This window comes from Clupea harengus, chromosome 22 (genome assembly GCF_900700415.2).
Source record: "Clupea harengus chromosome 22, Ch_v2.0.2, whole genome shotgun sequence".
Taxonomy (NCBI): Eukaryota; Metazoa; Chordata; class Actinopteri; order Clupeiformes; family Clupeidae; genus Clupea; species Clupea harengus.
Window position 1 is genome coordinate 20,958,358 of NC_045173.1, and position 20,846 is coordinate 20,979,203.

The 20,846-nt window shown below is 41.8% G+C and overlaps 3 protein-coding genes across 9 annotated transcripts in view; all 3 read left to right on the forward strand.

Annotated features, from left to right (window-relative positions):
* The window catches only part of gab1 (GRB2-associated binding protein 1), a 64,638-nt gene extending 62,446 nt beyond the window's left edge, over window positions 1-2,192 (forward strand). For all 7 annotated transcript variants that reach the window (XM_031560227.2, XM_012818903.3, XM_031560228.2 and 4 more), the window contains one exon: window positions 76-2,192. In XM_031560227.2, the coding sequence (XP_031416087.1) occupies window positions 76-234 (159 nt within the window). In that variant the 3' untranslated portion in view covers window positions 235-2,192. The remainder of the gene's footprint in view (window positions 1-75) is intronic.
* A 3,040-nt stretch (window positions 2,193-5,232) lies between these two features.
* smarca5 (SWI/SNF related, matrix associated, actin dependent regulator of chromatin, subfamily a, member 5) lies at window positions 5,233-19,634 on the forward strand. Its single transcript, XM_012818904.3, has 24 exons — window positions 5,233-5,535; window positions 7,200-7,331; window positions 7,630-7,796; window positions 7,987-8,087; window positions 8,219-8,319; window positions 8,458-8,637; window positions 9,552-9,707; window positions 9,897-10,028; window positions 10,376-10,444; window positions 10,555-10,664; window positions 11,036-11,262; window positions 11,866-11,987; window positions 12,119-12,271; window positions 12,473-12,605; window positions 13,799-13,947; window positions 14,277-14,396; window positions 14,551-14,658; window positions 14,949-15,062; window positions 15,556-15,678; window positions 16,188-16,320; window positions 16,409-16,527; window positions 16,624-16,836; window positions 17,841-17,951; window positions 19,084-19,634. Exons 1-24 carry the CDS (start codon window positions 5,470-5,472, stop codon window positions 19,147-19,149), a joined length of 3,105 nt encoding a protein of 1,034 aa, XP_012674358.2. The 5' UTR covers window positions 5,233-5,469; the 3' UTR covers window positions 19,150-19,634.
* Window positions 19,635-19,774: 140 nt separating this feature from the next.
* LOC116218355 (type II inositol 3,4-bisphosphate 4-phosphatase-like) overlaps window positions 19,775-20,846 on the forward strand; it is a 166,691-nt gene continuing 165,619 nt past the window's right edge. The window contains exon 1 of the mRNA XM_031559503.2: window positions 19,775-20,092. The gene's annotated coding sequence lies outside the window, so the exon portion shown is untranslated. The remainder of the gene's footprint in view (window positions 20,093-20,846) is intronic.

Genomic DNA, 20,846 nt, shown 5'->3' on the forward strand with positions numbered 1-20,846 from the left:
ATACTTCAACTATAGAAGAAGGCAATGAGCTGCATTATGCTACTACATGAGCCCTACTCTCTCCTGCTCCTACAGAAAAAGAGCAACGGGATGGGGGCAGCTGTGTCGGACGAGCGTGTGGACTACGTGGTGGTGGACCAGCAGCGAACGCTGGCCCTCAAGAGCACTAGAGAGGCATGGACTGATGGCAGACAGTCCACTGAGACCGACACCCTGACCAAAGGACCCAAATAAACGCTTGCCACCTCTACAGACACTCGCCCCAGTTCCCACTCTTCCCCCTCTCTCCTTTCTCCTCACAGAGTCACCTCTCTGGGCCTAGGAGCTTAGGGGGCTGTGCCATGGACTTGGACACAATTCTTCCCTTCTCGCTAGAACCCCTCTCTTCACAAGGGATAGAGAGTAAGAGATGGAGAAGTAGAGCACGTCAGTGCCCTAGATACTAGACTGTGCCCCGCCCTTGAGGCCTGTAGTTTACACTGCCACCTGTCTGGAGACAGAGCACACCCTCCAAAGGATTTGGGAGGATCCCTGCTTAGCGTTGCTCTCTAGACCCTTGAGGATCTGGAATTCTCTGTTTTGTAGGGCAAAGAGGACCTGTGAAAGCTCACAGGATATGAAGCCCCGTAGGACACTTGCGCTGGAACCACCCATGCAGTGAAATATGTTTTCTTTACGGATTTCATTTTTTTTGATTATCTTGCCAAAATCTGACGGCGTGAACACCACTGCCCATAGTTCGTAAGAAAAATTTGGTGTTTAAAAAAAATGAAAAGAAAGATTGTCCTTTTTGGCGTCCATTTATACTGAACCATGTTCTGGGGTCAGAACACTTTACTATGTTAAAGCGTTCTTTAGGTGTACTGCCTTAATTATATCAGTGAAAAAATCTACAATTTTCTGCTAGGAGCATTCCATGAAATATCCTGACCCTGAGAAGCTAACTCTGTACCAAACATGATGATGCAGATGATTTTTGGATCATTTTTTTGTTTTCTGCTTGTTTGGAGTTCTTGAGTGCTCCTTCATGTGATGTTTCAAACTTCAAACCGTGAATGAGATTGTGTCATTTCACTCAGTCCTGCGATCGGGGCACACACAAGACAAATTCAACTGGACAGCACCCGGTCAGAGTCATAAACGACTCAGTTGAGTTGCCTAATCAAAGCATCATTAAGATCATTCAACCAAATCTGCAAATCTGAAGGAATTCCGTTCACTGATTCACACAGATCAAGTGCTTCTTACCCCTGGCAGCGGAAATGCAGATGGACTGCGTGATGTGTATTTGATATGGTGTGTATATTTTTTTTCAAAGTGTCCTTTGACTTGTGTTTATATCCAGGATGTAAAAGCTTTTGTGTAGATTCTTCAGGATAGAAATCTGGACCTTCTGAGATGGCTATCAAGAACTACACTATGATGGGTGACATGAGGTATTGGAATCAATAACTGTGACTGCTACTATTGGAAGCTGATGCTTTCTGATAGCTATGGAAGGTATCATACTAAAGAATAAGATAAAGAAGTCAGGTACTCATTTAATTACTTAACACAGCTATCCATTTCTAATTTATTTTTTTGTCGTTTCATCACTAGGTTGATTGATTTTTGCCTCATAATGCTTATTGCTTTAAAGTGTTTTTTGTAGTTTATTTGCATAATTGTGATGATTATTATTAGACACTTGTTTAAAATGCCTTTCCCAAGATGCATTTTCCCTTCTCAACTTTTCACTCCCACTTTCCTCAAACTGGCTTGTTGGATTTATTTTCTCACCATTAACTTATTTCAAATGGAGTTTCCACCACTCTCTGAAGACTATTTGCCTTATCAAGTGTATTTGTATGTTGTAAATAAGACTGATCATGGTATTTCAGCTCGTACTGTTTCTGATTAATAGGTTTTACTAACTTTCGACTCATGAATCCCAGTTGAGGGTGCTACGCTGTTGAGGGCTCCCATGCTGTAAATATTTCCGCAAAAATTTTCAAGCATGCTCCCACTGAATAAAATTTAAAACACTGATGCTTATACTGTTGTTTCTGTGCTACTTAAATGTTCTCTCTCCTCAAGTGGAATGGTGTCGAAGTGAACCTGGAGGATCTTAAAGCTTTGTATCTTTTTTAATGAATCAAACAGAAAAGTACATTTGAAAATGAACTAAATAAAACCTACCTTTATGCAAGTGCCGTCTGACTCTTTGTAAATGTCTATTATAGTGGATATGGAGGCTGGGTTTCACTTAATGGTCACTGTGTGATTGCAGAACAGTTTAAATGTGTTTAAAATTGTGAGGAAAAATATTTTAGGGTATTATTATTACATTTTAAGACATTTAAAGGTGCATTCCACGATTCTAATCCAATCCTAACGTTTGTCAGATTCAGTGATTTCTTCTCACAGCCTTCTAGCTGTCTGTACTGCGCTGTTTGTACTGCTCTGGAAATGTGAAACACAAAGTTGCTTGGACCGAGCCATAGGCCTACACTATTCCAGCCAATCAACATGTTGCTTCAAGAGCTATGTTTAATGTACAGTAACCCCCACTGTGTGAGCATCTAGGAGGAGTTTGGTTGAATTAAGACTATCATAGTTGAGTACTGTGTTTACAAGTATCTACAGCACTCAATTGGCACTTTTGCTCACAACAGAATTCAAAGTCATTTTCATATACCGGTAGTCATCTTGACCTTTTTCCATTGCAGTAAATGGGTCTTGAGTTGTGCACACAGGAAGAGACTTGGTTGTTTTGCACAGAAAGGTTCTTGCCTCAAACTGTTTTCAGTAGGGTTAACTGTAAAATTGCTACATTTTCACACACCAAGGTTGTATTTAAAAGCTACACTATGTAAGACCTGCTCATCAAGCTAGTACTATAGCCAGAGATTTTAGAACAAACCTCCCTGCATCTTCCCTTCCTTTCCCGTTCTTGTTCTGACCAGCAACCAGCCCACCCCTTAGTAGTGATGTGCTGGTCAGCATTCTATTTAGGTCTATTAACTCTGTTATTCGTCCCGCCCCCAGTCCCACCTTAGATATGTCCCTAACTAAATGCGAAGAATTTTTAAAATATTTTATTAGTAAAGTTGAGAACATCAGAATTAACATTTCCCCCTCCACACGTGACCTAGCTGTCTCGTTGGTCTGTTCATCTGATTTGGTCTGTTTCCAACCCATCACACTACCCTCCCTCATAGAGATTGTTTCTTCCATGACATCTGCAACCTGCCCTCTTGATATAATCCCCACTGCTTTCCTGAAAGATGTCTTTGACGTAGCCGGTCCCAGCATTCTCTCTATAATCAACAGCTCTCTGGCCACTGGTACCGTTCCAACCTGTTTCAAGCACGCAGTGGTCCAGCCCCTCCTGAAAATACCCAACTTAGACCCCACCCTCCCGAGTAACTACCGACCAATCTCTAAGCTCCCATTCCTGTCTAAGGTTCTTGAAAAGGTCATTCTCTGCTAATTGATATCCCATTTACACCAAAATAACATATTGGAAAGATTTCAGTCTGGTTTTAGGGCTCATCATAGCACAGAGTCTGCCTTGTTAAAAGTATCTAATGACCTGCTCCTCTCTGTTGACTGGTGATTGTGCTGTTCTGATTCTTCTTGACCTCAGTGCAGCTTTTGACACAGTGGACCACAACATTTGAATTGACCGTCTCCAGTGCGGGGTTGGAGTTAGTGGTATTGCCTTGAGCTGGTTCTCATCCTACCTCACCAATTGAAGTTTTGCTGTAAATATAAGTAATTTTTCCTCCTCATCTGCTAGTCTTTCCTGCGGGGTCCCACAGGGTTCCATCCTAGGTCCCATCCGGTTTTCTATTTACATGCTACCCCTTGGTCAAATTATTCAAAAGCACAACATCTCTTTCCATTGCTATGCAGATGACACACAGCTTTATCTCCCCCTAAAACCTAACGACCGGCAAAATCTAAACAGTCTCTTGGACTGCCTTGAGGACATCAAGTGTTGGATGGCACAACATTTCCTACAATTAAATGAGAATAAGTCTGAAGTTATATTATTCGGCCCCCCTGACTCCATTAAACTGACCACCAGCAGCCTAGGCAACCTGTCTACTCTGGTGAAGCCCACATGTTTTGGGGGGAAATATTTATTTATTGTCAACAGTTTTTTTTTCTTTCAATAATTTTACTTCAATGTAAGTAAAAAAATTTAAGGTAAGCTTTTTGTGAATATTTTGAGTGAAAGACCAAGAGGATAAACAGCAAAGACATATTTTTTCATAGCCTGTTTTGCTCATATTTACTAAGGGTGCCAATAATTGTGGAGGGCACTGTAACTTAAGTGTCATATGTGCACACATAGGCCTGCCAATCATAAGTCAAATTATTGCTAAATTTGGCTGAATTATAAAAGCCAGGAAGAGTTGTTTGGCTTTTAGTCCAGGCTAAATTACAAGTTTCTCTTGAAATGAATTTGAATATGCACATGAGCACACTTATTGAATATGTTCTAACTGCATAGGCAGAAACACCATACCCCTAACAGGTACTACCAAGCCAGGCAATTTTCAGGTTAGAGGCCAGTCTAAAAGCAGCATTGTCATCTCCCATTGGCAGTAGGATGATTGGATGAAGATTGGGCCAATGTATTTGTCATACATATGAATGGTGTTTCTGCCTATGGACATATTCAATAAGTGTGGAGCTCATGTGCATATTCAAATTAACTTCAAAAGAAACTTGTAATACAATTTTTTTTTACTTTTAATGTATACATTTACTATGTAACGTTTTATTGTGGTAGGAGTAAAGGAAAAAATGAAGCCTATTTAGGTGTATTTTGGGCATATTCGATTAGTGTATAGCTCATTTGCATATTAAAATTCATTTTCAAAGAAACTTGTAATACAAAAAATGTGTAAAGTTTCATTTTGGTAGGAGTAAAGGGAAAAAAATACATTTTTGAGGTGTATTTTTGCCATGCATTATTAGCACACATCTCAGATTGATGAGAATTAAACATATTTCCTCAACTAGGATTTCTTAGGACTTTTAGTATGTTGTTCTAGACACCTCATAGAAATGATCTATGCTGAAAAAAAATATTTTACAATTAGTCTGTCGTAAAACGCTACTTTGCCTGGACTAAAGTGCTCGTTTCTCATTCCTCTTTTCCACCCTCAACCCGTACACCCTTGCTGTAACTTATGATTGGACCTGTAGGTGGCAATGAGGAGCCCTGCAAGCGGGGGCGACCCACCATTGAATCATAGCAGGGGAAGAAGAACACAAAAAGCCGGGCAGAGGGACCTGCACATACGAGCGCGTACAATTGTGCCTCTTCTGGCTTCATTGTAAACAAATTACTTAGTAGTGCTATTTGTCTTTTTTGTTTCGTATTTATTTGGACTTCGAAACTTGAGGATCTTGAGCGGAAGACTTTTTTTCCATTGGTGATTAATTATTTTAACCTAATTGAATTGCCAGAGAATGTCCGACCAGGAGACCTGCGTGGACAAGCGGGAAGAGAAGCCTGAACTTCTAGTTGGGGCAGTGGTAAGAAAAGTAGCTAACTAGCTAACGCTGTCTAGTTTGAAATTGACTTACAACTCTGTCGGGCTGAAACTTTTTGTGAAGCTTTGTGACAGTATAGCCATATGTTTCAGTATTCCCGTTGTATTTGTGTAGAATATCAGGCGATGTCTCAAATTTGCAAGACGCTTTATCTGACCTCGCTTGCGAGAAAGTGTTATGATGCTAGTTTCTTAGAGCAGATGCGCCAAACAATGGCAACACCAGTGATTGCAGTTTAGCTGTTACTTCATGGTAGCCAGTTAGCTAGCTAGCTAGATACCATATAGGCATCCATTTTCTCTGACCCGTGGCTGTACGATAGTCTCTGTGATCAATGTATGCCTATTTACTGTTGAATGAATGTTTATATTCTATTTTTATTTGATTAATAATAACTTGAACTAAGAACTGTGATTGGTTCATTCGCTGGCTAAGTGATCATTAGCGAACGCCATGCATCCTTATGAAACACCGTGGTTTATTGAATTGAAGGGTTCGAGACTTTTGGCGTAAAAAACAAATACGACGGTTGCTATTTTTAATCAATTTTCTTATTTATCCAAACTTAGCCGCCAAATGAAGTGATAGCCATCGTTTATTGTAACTTACCAGTTCGCGTTGGACTGCGTGGCTTAAACAAGTGAGGATGTGCCCACACAGAATAGTCTCGGTTAGCTGGCTAATAGCGTTGCAAAACTTTTCTAAACTATTTCATTTGTAACATGGCTAAACTAACGTTAGCTCTCCAATTCAATCTTACGGAGTCACTTGTATTGGTCTTTCAATCGATGTTTATTGGTGTAAATTGATGTAACGTGATCATATGGTAAGATGTGCTTCTGGTAACCGTACTTGCTTGTTTGCTAGCCACCTAGCATACGCAAGCTAGCTTGACTGCAAGACCACTGTATTCTCAGGTTTGTTTTGAAAACGCTGCCAGCTTCTATGGAGCTTTGTGTCGCCTCTGTTTTCTTGACCGCGATTTAGTACCCATTCGGTACCCATATCGTCCTTGTTCAGTAATTTTCATCTTCTAATTAAATGGATAACTTTAACCAGTTTAGTGTGTTATTTTTTTTACACTGCTTTCCGTTGATTGAAGCCACCACGGCCTACCATGTTGGCGCGCTGAGAAGGCTAGGCGGTTTCCCGTTAACTAGTCGAGCTTGTGTCTGAGACCAGAATGACAATTAATGGACAGCAAAATCTGAAGAGCCTGTTCCTATCATAATGTGAGCGCAATGTATTCAGTGTTGTTGCGTTTGCTGCTGGCGCGTTTTAAAATGCAACTGAGTGAAAGGTAGCCTACAAACGCAACTCCGATGTCAATTTATACACTATATCCGGTGACTGGCAATGACGTCAGTCCATCACAAACACTTCGACTTCGTTCTTGATGTCTTCGTTGTTGTAGGTAATATGGTACCGTAATGTTATATAATTGTGTGTGTGTGTGTGTAAGACATGTATTATTATCTTTCACACGTACCATCATGTGTTACACACAACAGTGTATGATTTTGACCGAAATGCAGATTGATGTATTTCTAGTATCTTAAAGTTATGACCTGGGGAGCAGGGGTCAGTTTTTTTACTTCCCCTAGTTTCACTGATTTGTTTTGTCAACCTGTTGTCTGCCCTTTTAGGGTGAAGCATCAGATACTGGCCGGGATGAGGCCCCCGAGGTCGGACAGGAGAGTAAAGAGGAATCATCCTCTTCTTCTCCAAATGAGTTTCCAGAGAAGGGGCTGCTGTTGCCTGGATATGAGGAGAAAGTGGTGAGGACTTTACTGGGTGTCCATCACATGATGGAAAAAGTAGATTTAAAAAATCATTATGAAAAGAAAACATACAATCTATACATGCTTGTATAGTGTTTGAAAAGATAGACAATTATTCATTGGCTCAAACCCAAAACAAAAACAATTAAAATATTTGTGAACTGCGTGTAACATGGTGCATCCACTTTGTGAACCAGGAATAGTAGCATCTTATGTGCAGAACTCTTATGGCACTGTTCTGTTTGATACTGTTTGGTAGTGATGTTATTTCATTATTATCTCCCCATTCTCTTAGGAAACCGATCGGACCAACCGATTTGAGTACCTCCTGAAACAGACAGAGGTGTTTGCTCACTTTATCCAGCCAGCAGCCCAGAAAACCCCCACCTCCCCTCTGAAGATGAAGCCGGGGCGTCCCCGCATGAAGAAGGATGAGAAGCAAAACCTGCTCTCAGCTGGAGAGTGAGTACTCCCCTTGCCTGTTCCCCAATATTGGTCCTTTTAAGGATGGATAAAACATGCTGTGATCGGCTACCTGATTGTCTGTGGGAAAATGTAGACAGGACCACTAAGGAGTAAAATGCTTCCCATGGTGACTTGGAAGTTAAACAATTTTTTTGTTTGTTTTTTTTTTTTTTTTGCATCATCACAGCAACCGTCACCGGCGGACAGAGACGGAGGAAGACGAGGAGTTGTTGAGTGAAAGCAACAAAACCACCAACGTGTGCACACGTTTTGATGACTCCCCCCACTGTAAGGGATATGCCTATACTCTCTCTGCCTGTCTGTTTGTAGCTGACTAAGATGTATTTTATCCCTCTGGCCCTGGTGTGACACCCTCTGTATACCTCTAATTTGCCCTTGGAAATTCTGTGTCCTTGCAGATGTAAAAAATGGTAAGCTCAGGGACTATCAGGTTCGTGGGTTAAACTGGCTCATTTCCCTTTATGAGAATGGCATCAACGGGATCCTCGCTGATGAGATGGTATGCTTGTCTCTTTTTCCGCTGGTTTTCCTCACATTTACATCCACGTAATATGCATTTCAATTTTTTTGCAGTAAGACCTGAATAATGCTTGGCTCTTTTCTGTCTCTTTCTCCCCCCCTTTCCTTGGTATTCTAGGGCCTGGGGAAGACTCTTCAGACCATCTCATTGCTGGGTTACATGAAGCACTACCGTAACATCCCGGGGCCACACATGGTTCTGGTGCCCAAGTCGACGCTGTACAACTGGATGAATGAGTTTAAGCGCTGGGTGCCCTCCCTACGAGCTGTCTGCCTTATTGGTGACCGGGAACAGAGGGTGAGCATCATCTTACAGCTCAAACTTTTCATACCTGTCAACTAGGGCTGAACGATTAATTGCATTTGCGATTTAATCGCGATATGATAGAACGCGATTTTCTAACCGCAACGTTCGCGATTAAAAAACGTGGTCTAAAAAAAAAATATATATATATATCATTTTTTTTTTTTTTTTTTAAAGATGGTACATTTTGCACAGAGTGTTTAAAAAGTGCATGCCTAGTGTTTATACTTAAAATTACTTTTTTTAAATTACTTAAATGCACAGTGGCAAAGCCACTGATTTGTTGTTCTTGTTTCTCTAATGAGCAGTTAAATAAAAATCAAAAATGTGGGAAAGAATATTTTACACTAAATGTATCTAATATTGTGTTGTTCATATTTAAATCATTCATTACGTTTTGTTGGGGAAAAAAAGAGGGAAAAAAAATCGCATATTAAATCGCAATCGCAATATTTTGGTAAAAAATCGCAATTAGATTATTTTCCCAAATCGTTCAGCCCTACTGTCAGCCCTGGCATGCCAAAACCCATCTATCTTATACATTTGGCAACTATATTTATATTACTGCACAGGGTTTGCCAGGGCTGATCTGGTGACCTTTGAATGTAATGGTGAGGCACACATTACTAAGGCTGCATATGTGAATTATGTTATTTCTACTGTTTGCTCATTTTGTATGACAGCAACTTAGTTTTATGCACCTACATAGTTTCAGGTTATTCTTCTCTGGCTGCATGCTATGCGTTATTGTGTTGCGATAATTTGTGCATGCATTGGCTAATTAAATGTGGTCAATTGTCATATTACATGTGATCAGGGAGTATAGTCAGTGATTTATTTTAACAACAGGGCTGTATTGTGTAGTCACACTCTTTCTTGTTTTTGCATTCTCCCCTCCTTTTTCTCAGAATGCGTTCATCCGTGACACCCTGTTGCCAGGGGAGTGGGATGTGTGTGTGACCTCCTATGAAATGCTCATCATTGAACGTGCGGTCTTCAAGAAGTTCAACTGGAGGTACCTTGTCATTGATGAGGCCCACCGCATCAAGAACGAAAAGTCAAAGGTCAGGATTCTCTCTGTCATACAGCAGCAACTTGGCTGCTTTTTTTTTTTTTTAGTAATGAACTGCTTGCCTACAATTGCTTAGCCATTCATCAGTAAAGGCTTTTAACTGCATTTATGCAGTTACGTTATATTAGTAGTGAAACGATGCATTGAGAGTCTGTAACAGGCAATGGTGTTTGTTTTGCAGCTGTCAGAAATCGTACGCGAGTTCAAGACCACCAACCGTTTGCTGCTGACTGGAACCCCGCTCCAGAACAATCTTCATGAGCTGTGGGCTCTGCTGAACTTCCTGCTGCCCGATGTCTTCAACTCCTCTGAGGTATTAATACTTTCTTGTATGTTTGTCCTTTTTTCTTCTGGAGTAGTACATAGTCACAGTAACCGGGTGTGATTGCACATAGGCTGTAACAATGTATCAAGGTACATAACAGGTGTATGTACTAAAGTATAAAGTTAATTAATAGTACACAGTAGGTGGGGGTTTATTGATATCCTGCCACTTCTACAGGTGGTGAGGGCATGATGCCAAGTAGAGCAGGGAGATCACTGTAGAAAAGAAAATCACTGTAGAACATAATGTGTTACAATGAAGACTTCCAATCAATATATTTATGGGCAATTTACAGGTAAAACCCTTTTAAACATTTCCTTTTTTTGCTTGTGAAGGACTTTGATTCCTGGTTTGACACAAACAACTGCCTGGGAGACCAGAAACTTGTGGAACGTCTGCACACTGTGAGTACACCAGCCCCGTCACCTCACGAGGGCCCTGGAACCCACCACACATCTAATTCCACTCATTAAGCCTCCATATCTAATGTGGCTGTCCCCCTCCTGCCGTCCAGGTCTTGCGTCCCTTCCTGCTGCGTCGTATCAAAGCTGATGTGGAGAAATCTCTGCTGCCCAAGAAGGAGGTGAAGATGTATGTGGGGCTCAGCAAGATGCAGAGAGAATGGTAAGGTTCACGTCGTTACTGAAATATCGGACATTACAGTTGTGGATTCCGACTTGTACGAGCAAGGCCTTTGGGTACGGTAGAATAGGGCCGGTAAATAACATATCGGGGTATTCTTTGTGATTTAACTCTCTTGAAAATTCACTCTGTTTTGCATTTGCACACTAGGACACCTTCCAAATTCTACTGTTTCCCAGCGTCTACCCTTTTATCTCCCTTGCTTTGTTTATTTGTTATTGTTCTTGTCAGTACAGAGTACATTTCCCCAAGTGCATGTGTGGAGTGAAAGTTGGTATGCTTGAGGTTTCTGCAGTGCAGCCTTCAAAGTCACCCCTGATGAGTTTCTTTTTTTCTTTCTTTGAAATTCTCAGGTACACAAAGATCTTGATGAAGGATATTGACATCCTCAACTCGGCGGGTAAGATGGACAAGATGCGTCTGCTGAACATCCTGATGCAGCTGAGGAAGTGCTGTAATCACCCTTACCTGTTCGATGGCGCGGAGCCCGGGCCCCCCTACACCACTGACTCGCACCTGGTGGTCAACAGTGGAAAGATGGTCGTGCTGGACAAGCTGCTGCCCAAAATGAAGGCCCAAGGTATGTTACTATTTTTTTTTTTACTTTTCACATTTTGTAGTTGCGCAGAAAACGTTCAAGTCATTCAGTGTGTAGCTCTTCACGATAACGCACAGTTCGGTTCTTTGAAACGGGTGGTTATTGCCATGTTATTGCTTACATGAACATAAGAGACTTTCAGTAACGGGTACAAAAGAATAAAATACCTCGTTGGCTGCTTGTCCTGACAAGAGGTTGAGTCTTTAAGATTCTTTAAAGGTTTTTGAATATCTGCTTTGGCTTCACACATTAGTAATATAGCAGAGCCTTGTGAGATATATAAACACACACACACACACACACACACTTCTGAATTCCATTAAAAGCGACTCACTCTTGTGCCTTACTGAAATTTAACTGTAAACAAATGTATTCAAGTCAAGTCACAACATATTTACATTTCAAACTTGCATCAAATAGATCACTTATACATTGATTGTAAGAAATTATGGAATCATGTTAAGAATCAATCAGGCATCACAAACAACTCATTAATGCAACAGCACATACACAGGCTTCAGTTGATTCGATGTGTGAGAAGCAGTTTCTAGCAGCTATCAGCAACTGACACTCTTCCTTTATCAGGTTCCCGCGTACTCATCTTCAGTCAGATGACCAGGGTGCTGGACATCCTGGAAGATTATTGCATGTGGCGTAACTGGGGTTACTGCCGTCTGGACGGACAGACCGCTCACGAAGAGAGACAGGTAATACCTTCTGTATAGTCTTTCGGGAAAACTGGAAAATAAAATATGCATGATGAGTAAATATTAAATATTAGATTTTTTTTTCTTCATGCTCTTTTGTACTCTTTGGTTTCCTTCCCCATCTCCCTCAGATCTCAATCAATGCCTTCAACGAGCCCGACAGCTCCAAGTTCATATTCATGCTGAGCACCAGGGCTGGAGGCCTGGGCATTAACCTGGCCACAGCAGATGTGGTCATCATCTACGACTCTGACTGGAACCCCCAGGTCGACCTGCAAGCCATGGTCAGTACATTTAATTATGACGTCCTGTACTGTTGCACTACCCGTAACAATCTCTACTCCTATTTTTTTTACATTGATTACCTGTATACTCTGTGGACCCTGTATAGTGTATACTGAGTACTAAGTGCACTGAAAGTATTGGTTCTAAAATTTAACATGTGTTTTTTTTTTTTTTTTTTTTTTTTGCCCCTCCACCACTAGGATCGTGCTCACAGAATCGGTCAGAAGAAGCAGGTGCGTGTGTTCCGCTTCATCACCGAGAATACTGTTGAGGAGCGCATCGTGGAGAGAGCTGAAATGAAGCTTCGCTTGGACTCCATTGTCATCCAGCAAGGTAAAGCGTTCTTTTTTTTCTTTCACACACACACAAATACAAGGGATGCAACGGTACACTCTATATTGTCGAACCGATTGGTACGCTCTCTACGGTTCAATATGCACATGTGAACCGCGGTATGCCAGTCGCTTTCCTTTCATTTTCAAAACTTGCTTACTGCGCTGCTGACAAACACGCAAGTTGTACATTCAGATCCACAGAACATTTTTGGAGCCAGTTAGAGTTTCCCTCTCTGCTAGGATAGGAGCCGGAGAAGAGGGAGGACACTTGACAGCTAGACAGAGAGAAGCACATTTGGAGAGGCTGTTGTGTGAGAACGTTTTCGATTCGGTGTTCAATGCGATGATGAGGATAAGACGACTGTTAACAAACAAAGTAGAGTCTGCACACATTGCTTTGTCACTGTTGGCTACTCAAGTGGAAACCGTTCTAACATGATGTCTCATTTACGTCGCCATCACTTGGCCCTATCCCAGGTAGAGCAAGGAGAGTCCATTCGTTAGCAAAAACACAACAATCTCTCTCTGTTTTCTTCCAACAACAATAATGTGTGAAAGATACATTTTTTTTTTTTTTTGAATAAACAAGAAATGACAAGGGCACTCAGAGCGCAGACCTACTCCAAAGCCAAAGGCCGCATCTCGCAACATTAGCCAAGGTGAAACTAAATATGCAGAGCCGCCCTGTGAGTCGGATCCACTCTGAAATGTAATGGGTTATTCCTTGGCCCATGCTACATCTTTCATGGAAATGGAGGAAGTAGTTTTTGCGTTATCCTGCTTCCAGGCAGACGAACTATAAAATAAACTGCACCGAAAACCTTGACGGAAGTATTAACGAAAGCAGTGGAAGTATTTATAGCCAAACATTTTCATACATATTCGGTGGTTACTGAAGCGGGATTATGTCACTTGATGGAAAAATTAACAGCGTTACAATGTCACCTCCTGCACACATTGCAGCATTAAAGCTCTGTGAAACATTACAGAGAGAAATTGAAAACCAATTGACTCGGACCCCATATCTAGCTCTGACTGATTGATTGACGGACCTTCAGAGCAAGTGAAAGTTACCCCATATCAGATCTGGCCCAGATGGAGATGTGTGTGCATCATGCCATGGAGAACGTGAAGGCAACCATATTAAGTGTTGCTAACCAAGCCCCCCCCCTTTCTCCCTGTCCTTCACAGGCCGGCTGGTGGACCCACTCCAGAACAAGCTGGGCAAAGACGAGATGCTGTCCATCATCAGGCACGGCGCCACACATGTCTTCGCCTCCAAGGAGAGCGATATCACTGACGAGGACATCAACGAGATCCTGGAAAGAGGCGAGAAGAAGGTATGGGCTCACGAGGCGTGTTTTGTGGATTTTCAAGTGAAGGTAGTGGAAGACCCTGGTGAGGGACCCCAGAGATCAGGCCAGCTTTAGTCAAGTGTGGACTCGTCTGGTCTTTGGCCACCTATACACTTCACCTTCTCACATAACCTATACACTTATAATTATGTTTAGCATATTGTATGTACATTTGTTGTTGTAAAGCTTGGTACTTTACAGGAATATGGTAGTGTAAAGCTTGCATTGTGGCTTCAGCTAGTTCTACACAAGTAGCCCTCATTAGAAAGTGGTCCTTAATCTGAGTCCTCACGGCTGTGTCTGTCCCCAAACAGACTGAGGAGCTGAAGGAGAAAATGAGCAAACTTGGTGAAGGCTCACTGCGTACCTTCACTGTGGACACAGAAAACAGTGTCTACAACTTTGAAGGGGAGGATTACAGAGAAAAGAAAAAGGTATGTTTTTTTTTTTTTTTTTTTTGTAATGACGTTTGTTTAAAATAATTGCAGGCTAATACTGTGGCATAGAATTCAGTAATGGTTGGTTGTTTAGGCTTGCTTCTATTACACAGCGTGTTGCTGAGGAACTCCTTTACTGGTCTAATTACAGGTCATCACAAACTGGATTGAGCCACCCAAGCGAGAGCGGAAAGCTAACTATGCTGTGGACGCCTACTTCAGGGAGGCCCTGCGTGTCAGTGAACCCAAAGCCCCCAAGGTGAGATGCCCAGCTCCCTTCAACTCACCACTGACTTTCAATTGAATATGTGTGTTTTAGTATAAGAAGGTGCTAAGCAATCTGTTAATAAATTAATATCATTGGAGGTCTTTTTATTTCTCACCATATAAATGTGTTATGGAACCTGGAACAAAAATTATTACTGTTTTGTTGAGTAGCTGGAAATGATGTGTCTATGGTATGAGGTGTTGTGTAGGTTATGTAACTCAGTAATGTATAAGAGGTAATTCCAAACACTGAAAGCCTTCATCGCTCTGTCTGTCCCTTAGGCTCCCAGACCTCCCAAGCAGCCCAACGTTCAGGACTTCCAGTTCTTCCCCCCACGACTCTTTGAGTTGTTGGAGAAAGAGATTCTCTATTACAGGAAAACCATCGGCTACAAGGTACTGCTCCTTGCACCGGACCAAAATAAGCTGTGTGTCTTGTATGTGATGTTTTTATCCTCTGGTGCTTTGTTCTTAGTTGAAAGTCTCCATATTATGAATGCTAAACTAACTAGAATCCATCATGTGAGATTTGATGGACAGCAGTTGGCTAAAAAAGTTGACGATTACATCTGTATGCAATTACCACACCTCTCTATAATAATAAAATAAATATAGTAAAATACACATCATACGAAGATTTATTTTCAGTATATTGTTTTTGAACCACTTGGTTGTATAGCCTGCTTGACTGAGTGGTCGCTTTCATAGCCATCAAACAACATACCGATTAAGCCAAAGGCTTTGCTTCAGTCTATTTTAAAAATGTAATAGATAGATATAGCAGCAATGCATGATGAGTGTAGTCCAATGAGTATTTGTGGTCATCTCATTCTTTTAACTACATATGACGAGGATGAAATAAGTGATTGAGATGTTCGTTTGCTGACAGGTTCCACGGAACCCAGAACTGCCGAATGCGGCCCAGGCGCAAAAGGAGGAGCAGGCTAAGATTGACGAGGCGGAGGCACTGACTGAGGAGGAGCTGGAGGAGAAGGAGAACCTCCTCACACAGGTAACCCATGACGACATGTTGACGTTATGTCTACTCTGTACTAGTGTCTAGATAATAACAGAGGTAGTGGATAATTAAATGTGTGTTTTTTTTTTTTGACTGTATAGTGATACAACGCATCAACGCTGGTGTTCATATTGACAAAATTACCATTTTTATGCAGATCTGGATTTTATGTGTTTCGTCACACCATCTACTGTTTAAAGTCATATTGAACCTTGCAATGCCAATACTGACGAAGAGTTCTCTACGTCGTGAATTGGGCGGCTCACCTCCCCTAGCCCCCACTAGTGAGAGTATCATTTTCATTCGCTGATAGACTCATCATTTATGGTAGTGTCGTGTCGTCCCCAGCCCCTTGCCCGCTTTTTTCAGAATTATGCAGTTGGGGAAGTTAAGCTCAGACCTGGGGTGACGTTACACTTTAAGATGCCATGATACGCAACAGTTCACTTTTATTATCTGTTCAGTTTCTCAGTACAAATTCTTGCTTATACATCCTCTGACAGGGATTTACCATCTGGAACAAGCGGGACTTTAACCAGTTCATCAAGGCCAATGAGAAGTGGGGTCGAGACGACCTTGAGAACATTGCCCGTGAGGTCGAGGGCAAAACACCAGAGGAGGTCATGGAATATTCTGGTATGTTGGTTGGCATGATTCAAGTGTAGATGCATTTTTCAAGTGTACTTTTGGTCTGAAACTAAGTGTGTGTGTGTGTGTGTTGTAGCTGTGTTCTGGGAACGATGCAATGAACTGCAGGACATTGAGAAGATCATGGCCCAAATTGAGAGGGGTGAGGCTAGGATTCAGAGGAGGATTAGCATTAAGAAAGCACTGGACTCAAAGGTAGGACCACCTCAAGATCTCCTTTTAAATGACTAGCAGCTTTATTAACCCGCAACGTGCAGAAGTTAAAACTCCGTTGTCTCGCTGTTGTGACAGATCGGTCGATACAAGGCTCCGTTCCATCAGCTGCGGATCTCCTACGGCACCAACAAGGGCAAGAACTACACCGAGGAGGAGGACCGCTTCCTCATCTGCATGCTGCACAAGCTGGGCTTCGACAAGGAGAGCGTCTATGATGAGCTACGCCAGTGCATCCGCAACTCACCACAGTTCCGCTTTGACTGGTTCCTCAAGTCCCGCACTGCCATGGTGAGTAAAGGGGGGGCCATGGTGGGCAAGTGTGTTGATGTTGTAATGATTTGGTTGGTGATTTGGTGGAGCTGGCAGCCTGTTGCAGTGAATCGTTTCATTCAAGATGGTTGCAGGTGGCAAGTCTGTTAGCCAATCATAGTGTGGAGTTTGAAGTGAAAGGGATGGGGAAAACGTAATGATTTATCAGCTGTCTGCATTATAACATTTGTGTTTGCCTACATCTCTCTCTACCTGGCCAGTCCCAAGCAGATGGGTCCCCCCTTTGAGCTGAGGTTCTTCCTCTTAAAAGAAAGTTTTTTTTCTTGTACCAGTCGCCTTAGTGCTTGCTCTGGGGGGTTCAGACTCTGGGCTCTGTAAAGCGACTAGAAACGATTTAAATTGTTGTTGGTGCTGTAGAAATTGAATTGAACTAAAGGTAGTTTTTAGTGGTATCTATTGGTAGAGATGGAATATAGTATTCACAATTATGTTTTCATTAGTGTATAATACCTGTAACTATGAATCATTGTGTTTTTGTTAGCTTAGAATGTGCGCTTCGTATCTACATAGGAAGTGGGTCCTCTTCCACAGAGTCTACCATGTTGTTCTGCCATGTTTCTACAGTAGCCCAGAATGGACAAACCAAAACACTGGTGTTTTGCAATGGCATTTGCGGGCGAGCGTTCGTATTCACACACGCTTGTAAATAGAAGGGTATTCAGCTGGTTGCAATTCAGCAACCTCACCACTAGATGCCACTGAAAAGTCATTAAGGCATTGTGTTTCATTTAGACTCAACAAAGCTATGTATGTATGTCTGTCTGTCTGTCTGTCTGTCTGTCTGTCTGTCTGTCTGTCTGTCTGTATGTATGTATGTATGTATGTTATGTCATGGTTTAATTTACTTTTTGTAGTACAAAGTCAGCCAGCATTAACTTATGCAGTTTCTTTGGATGAAACCTGAAGTAAAGAAAGTGTGTGTGTGTGTGTGTGTGTGTGTGTGTGTGTGTGTGCCTTCACAGGAACTGCAGAGGAGGTGTAACACACTGATCACGCTAATTGAGCGAGAGAACATGGAGCTGGAAGAGAGGGAGAAAGCAGAGAAGAAGAAGAGAGGTCCTCGCACTTCCTCAGTAAGTTGCTTCTTCCTTCTTTCCCTCCCTCCTCTTAACATCCCTCACTGGTCTCTCTCTCGCCCCCTCCTAAGCTGTCTCTCCAATAATAATAATATTGGAGAAAAAATACATAGGGCTGTCTGTTGAACCTTGAGGTCATACTAATAACTGAAAAATGCTCTAAGGTCAGCCAAAATGTTACCAACGACGGAAAACATCACAGGAAGGTTTATACGTGTCTGAACCTTGTGTCACAGCAGAAAGCATTAGTGGTAAATATTGCGGAAAAACAATTCTGACTCCATTCATTCAATTGTTAAATTTCTTCAATATTACCAAGCAGTATATATGCAAATTGGTAGATCTCAGTAATGTAATGGCATGGCACATGGGTAGGTGTACGAATGAACAGTTTATTTAAAAACAATAAGCGGTAAGCTTAAATGTTGCAAGTATCAGTCAAACTGAATAATGTGAAACCCAAACGAAGGAGTACAACTGTAAATAGTAGCAAGTGAAATAAACAGGTTGGATGCCTATTAGACCCAATTCACTTGAATGACCAAATAAACCTGGATGCATGAGAGAGTTTGGGGCTTATGTTATTGAAATGAAATGAGCAGCAGCAGGAGGAGATGGCCCAAACACCGTCTCTGGGACAGTAGGGGGAAGGCTGAAGCAATCATCCTGACACTATAGGAATGCAGGATGTGGCAATTAGTTTAACTCTCACCCGCCTACGGGGTGCCTGATGGCACCCAATAAATGTGGGTTGCTGTGAATACAAACAGTCCAGATTGAGAAGCTGTGGTGGGACCGCTGACTTTTGACCCCCTGGCCAAACACGGCGAATGTCAATTTTCTGGATTGATTCATTCGCAGAGTGTATTTTGCCATACAATGCTTTGAAGTAGAAGAGCTGTCATTTTGGAGAACCCATGTTGGACTTTGCAACTTTTTAGGTGCCCATTACAACTAAATAGGGAAAAATGACTATTCATATAAGGCAAGAACAAGACAGAAAGTTTAACACATTTGACATTATACAGTCTATTTATCTGCTTTTAAAAGAAAAGAAAAAAAAGTATACAAAAACAAACACAAGTAATATTTTAATTTTGTTTTTTTTACTTTCCTTGTCTCTTTTTAGGGCCAGAAACGCAAGGCTGAGGGGACCCCAGACGGCCGTGGACGCAAGAAGAAGCTGAAGATGTGAGCAGTGGGACACAGGGATTGCTGTTAGAGAGGGGTTAAGGGGGAACCAACTCTGTACCTCCAAACGGCAGTGGGGCCAAAGGCAAGCGGCTATGATGTGTTTGTTAGTGTACTTGTTACGGGTCCTGCTCACGTACTGTACCAGATCGTATTGCTCAAACCTGTTTCTCAAGAGTAGCGTGTCGCTGTCGGTAGGGAGTAGTGATAGGACTTGCCCCCCCCCCTTTTAGTCACGTAAGCCCCATTCTACAGCTCTTCTGATGTCTGCTTTATTTTGTAATTTTCCTCTTTCTTTTTTTTTTTTAATCCCCATTTCACTTACTCTTGTGAGGTAAGAAAATAGATGTATTTATGCCTGTTGGTTATGTACCGCATTCCAGTACTTGTATTGATATCTCTTTTTTTTTTTTTGTATTGTACCTACCTACTTGAGTAGTGTAGAACTGGTCTCTTTTGGAATGTGTCACTAATAAATACCCTTTTGTATATTTGTGTCTGGTTGAGATTTGTCATGAACAGCATGCGTTGTCAGAAGTGAGTTGTCTAAAGCAGCAAGCTAAATTCTAAATCCAAAGGACAGACCAGTGCTGTATGAGAAGTTTGGTCGCTACAGCCGAAGGACAGTTGTCTCAATGTGCTTATTTTCTAGAAACTAACTTTCTAGAACTCGAAACACTCATAGCCTCAATCGATCAATACGTTTAATTATTGACAGTTGCATTTCGACAGGTACTTTTAGGGGACATTTTCTTTTGGGGTCGGATGAATAATAGAATGATGTCGGCAGAACTGCAAGCACCCGATGCCATTTTTGACGTAATTAAGAACCTCTTGTTAAATTTTTATTAAGGGACTTGAATGACTGACTTGCACCGACAAAACTGTTTAATGTTTAACACGAGGTGCTATTTGCAGGAGATCTGAGGCGAAACCACGAAAGACGGGTAAGTATGTTTTGGAAATATCCTCAAATAATTGTGGGCTACTTGACAGATGAATGTGATAACAGCGGGTTTGCATGATAAACACGTGTAGTAGACGTAGGCACAGTCACAATACCTGCACTTCCCGCGGTGAAACAAATTCCCATCTGAGGACCGGTTGCCAAGCTTGTAATGCCTTCAGAGTTATGTTAGCTTTTGAATCAGGTTTTCTTTGAAACGTCAACAAACTCCGTAGGCCAACGAGGGCAGTTTAGTTTAGTGAATGTCGATACAGATAGCTTGTTAACGCGTTTGGGTAAATGCTACGGTCCTTAGCCTACGCTTGTTTGGGTTGTCAGCACGTGTTGTTCATCAGCTACGTCAGTCTGCCTCACCTAAGTGTTTCTGACATATGGCATACATTGATTTCTTTGCTGTTGCTTGTTCTTTCCGTCAGTCAACACGTTTCAAAGTCTTAGCTGAAACAGCACTTCAGTAAGAAATAAAGACCAAACTCGGTTAACAACATGATAGGCCTAGCAACGGGTTGGAATTTAACACTGAATATTCACTAGGTGGCACTGTTGGTCTACTTTTTTTTTTTTTAAATTCCCCACAATAGGCCACGCAGCTGCAATCATGTTTCCTATCTGTGACAAACATATTTGGTGCAACGGCTCGCTTGGGTTAAGGAACTAACCTTACGGGACACTGAAGTACAAGCTCAAAAATGGTCCATCCATGCTGCTCTTGTATGTGTTTATTTGTTGGGTTT